At 35.4% G+C, this 3973-nt stretch overlaps 1 protein-coding gene across 1 annotated transcript in view; it reads left to right on the top strand.

Annotated features, from left to right (window-relative positions):
* Positions 1–520: 520 nt before the first annotated feature.
* LOC110450703 (GTPase-activating Rap/Ran-GAP domain-like protein 3) overlaps positions 521–3973 on the top strand; it is a 23761-nt gene continuing 20308 nt past the window's right edge. The window contains exons 1-3 of the mRNA XM_021498357.1: positions 521–622; positions 1930–2041; positions 2687–2732. Of these exons, the coding sequence (XP_021354032.1) occupies positions 572–622; positions 1930–2041; positions 2687–2732 (209 nt within the window). The 5' untranslated portion in view covers positions 521–571. The remainder of the gene's footprint in view (positions 623–1929; positions 2042–2686; positions 2733–3973) is intronic.

Below are 3973 nucleotides of genomic sequence, written 5' to 3'. Positions count from 1 at the left end.
ATGGTTCCAATATATAACTTTGTTTGTCTGTTGATATTTCTATCATTCTATAGATGTGATAGTTCCAATATATAACTTTGTTTGTCTGCTGATATTTCTATGATTCTATAGATGTGATGGTTCCAATATATAACTTTGTTTGTCTGTTGATATTTCTATCAGTCTATAGACGTGATGGTTCCAATATATAACTTTGTTTGTCTGTTGATATTTCTATCATTTTATACAATCAGTCTATAGACGTGATGGTTCCAATATATAACTTTGTTTGTCTGTTGATATTTCTATCATTCTATAGATGTTGGATCTCGGAGATAATTGTTTTTCTCTATTCATGTTTCTATCATTCTATAGAGATGTTAGATCTCGGGGATAACTGTTTTTGTCTGTTAATTTTCTTTCATTCTAATAAGATGTTGGTTCTCGGAGATAACTGTGTCGACTGTTGATCATGCCGTAGATAGATTCCTTTGACGGTCTTATTTTCATTTAATATTTTTGCACTTTGTAATTGACAGCTGATTCGACGGGTGATGAGTCCGTTTATACGGTATACGAAGGCCATGAAATCATGATTCACGCATCCACATTATTACCACATTCCAAGGAGAACAAACAGCAGGCAAGTATATAGAGGACAGTTTGACATCTTAGCATGCTGCATTTCCTAGATAAAAATAGTTTTTATCACTCTTCATTACCATAAGGAACTCGTTACTTTTCACTCATCGGGATACATACGTGAACTCAAGCGAAGACTATATTAAGATGTTAACGTGTTCAACGTGTGCTCCTTTACATTATCGTATATATCTGTTCGATTTCATAAACGTCATAACTTGAAAGCGTTTCATGTGAGTTGAAAATAAAAATGCGTTTATCGAATATATATCTAAGCGTATTTGAGGGAATACTTTTACGACATCCCTCTGTTCTATGAAATGTACAATTTGTATGCCTAGCAAGACTGATATTTCATCAACAAGAATATTAAGGGCTCTCAAACTGAATAACATTACTACTTGTTTATACCATATATGCATGACGTGTGTATATATTGAGATTGCTTCGTGATTCTAAAAGGTTTAATTTTAAAAATTATAGCACACCGTATCGATATAAACAGGTTGACGAAGACTATGAACGAGTGTTATGGTGACCATGCTCTCATTAGGAAATGTACTATTTCATTGTATGATGTGAAGGTCGATGGTTTTGATTGTGCTCATAAATTTCCCTTGTGGTTTTGTTGTCATTACTGGAACTCTCGATGTGAGGACGTGACATAACTTGGAGTTGACCTAGATTTATATGGCGAATGTCGTCGATTAGGCAGAGAACGCTTTCCCTTCGTGTACACATGGTCTTATTCTCCTTGTTCCTTTTCAAATGTCTCCGTGTAAATATTTCCATTGTTCATATGTTGTCCAAGTTGTATCGGATTTGAGTTCGAATTATCGATTAACACTTTGGTATTCTTTTATCCTTTATGTGACGGTATATAGAATAAGAATTCGAATACAAAATCTATATTTGTGAAGACCAGGACATTATACTTTTCGGCCAGTTACAATATCTATATTTGTGAGGACCATGACATTATACGTTTCGGCCAGTTACAATATCTATATTTGTTAGGACCATGACATTATACGTTTCGGCCAGTTACAATATCTATATTTGTTAGGACCATGACATTATACGTTTCGGCCAATTACAATATCTATATTTGTGAGGACCATGACATTATACGTTTCGGCCAGTTACAATATCTATATTTGTGGGGATCATGACATTATACGTTTCGGCCAGTTACAATATCTATATGTGTGAGGATCATGACATTATACGTTTCGGCCAGTTACAATATCTAGAAATGATGCACTGTTAAAATGTTGTTGAAGTCAGTTGCTTTCTTCTGTTTTGTAGGTGGAAAGGAAGCGTCACATTGGAAACGATATTGTAAATATTATATTTTATGAATGTGACTTGAACTCATCTGCAAGTTTTAAACCATCGATGATGAAAACACGCTTCACACGTATCCTTTGTTGCTGCAGGAAAGCATATTCTCTTTCTTTGTAGAATTTTATCATTCAATTTTACAAATACCCCTGTTGTCTTTGTCACAAGACATCACTTAAATTCCTATGGAAGGGTGTAATTATCCTTAGTATCTATCTGTCACCAGACATACCATACCTTAGATTCCTTTGGGAATTTATGTAATCATAAGTTGGATTTCATAGGAGGGGTGTATACTTCCATGTTTTTTTTCTGTCATAATATATAAGTAAGCTATCTAGAGAAGGATTGCATCAGTGTTGTCCTTTCGATTTAAAACAAAAGTTGTGATCAAAGATACTCTAAATTAACATAGAGGGAGTATACTTGTCTCAGACTTGTAAAATACATTTTTGTTTTACTATTTAGCTGCATACATGTATGCCAATATTGGTCCCCTTAACACCATTATCAGACATACATGTATGCCAGTATTGGTCCCCTTAACACAATTATCAGACATGTATGCCGGCATTGGTCCCCTTAACACCATTATCAGACATACATGTATGCCAGTATTGGTCCCCTTAACACCATTATCAGACATGTATGCCGGTATGGTCCCCTCAACACCATTATCAGACATGTATGCCAGTATTGGTCCCCTTAACACCATTATCAGACATATTTGCGTTAGTGACCCACATAAAAGAAGATGATACCTATCGGTAAGTTGTCAGGTGCTAATGCATTATGTTGACGATTTTTCATTTCTGTACGTAACGCACAAAACATTCTGCTTAACAGTTGAGTTTTATTTTTTGTTTTTGGAAGACAGCTACTGCGCGATAGTACGCGGTACTATTTTTGTGTAAATATACATGTAACAAGTAGCTTCCTAAAAAAACGGAAGCAATCATGGACAAAGTGTTGTTTATTTTCTGGGCCTATTTGATTTAGTGGGGTAATACCTTAACAACAGACATTTAAAAACAGTAATTCTCTTCATCCATTTAATATGCATACACCAACCGCACATATTCATATAGAGTTGTTATAAGTCTTTTAATATCTGACTAGGGAGTGCTGAATGCAAAAGTATCTAGACTGAGATTGAAATTGAGTATTTAGAAAATAAGAACAATGACAATGCTCCTATAACACAATTTAGCAAAAGTCTTACGATTTATGACACATATGATCTCGATTTGTAGACTAGTATGTTAATGATAAACAAACACAATCTTCAGGATATAATTTTGTATGCCAAATAACTATGTCACAGATAAGTATGACCTTACGTCTCCAGAAACAGGTACCTATATGTTCTGACTGCCTTATAACTGCATGACATATTCCAAAGAAAAAATGCACACTCCAATCATACAATGTATGTCCAGACAAAAGGAAAATAATGGAAAAACAAGATTTAAACCTAAATTCAATTCATGCTTACCGCCTACACCTCAAGATACACCTCATTATGAGATACAAGACCATTGCTCAACTTACACGATGTAAAGAATAAACAATATGCAGATATACTAATTTTACCCGGAGAACACAACAACAGAATAAATTGTTTTGCCTTAACCACAAAGTGTTGATAACAAACATCATACAGATTTAGAGCTTCAAACAAAATGTGTACAGTACAAACAAAGACTAGGTGGTAAGTGACCCGAGCTTTACTATTTCAGGCTACACGTGTACTCTGAGGAGTCTGTACCATTGTTCGGACCACCATTGCCAACACCACCCTAACCCTAACCCTAACCCTAACAAAGAAACGGTGGTAAGTGACCCGAGCTTTACTATTTCAGGCTACACGTGTACTCTGAGGAGTCTGTACCATTGTTCGGACCACCATTGCCAACACCACCCTAACCCTAACCCTAACCCTAACAAAGAAACGGTGGTAAGTGACCCGAGCTTTACTATTTCAGGCTACACGTGTACTCTGAGGAGT

This window comes from Mizuhopecten yessoensis, unplaced genomic scaffold, assembly GCF_002113885.1.
Source record: "Mizuhopecten yessoensis strain PY_sf001 unplaced genomic scaffold, ASM211388v2 scaffold541, whole genome shotgun sequence".
Classification (NCBI taxonomy): domain Eukaryota; kingdom Metazoa; phylum Mollusca; class Bivalvia; order Pectinida; family Pectinidae; genus Mizuhopecten; species Mizuhopecten yessoensis.
This window is presented reverse-complemented; position numbering and strand designations above follow the sequence as displayed.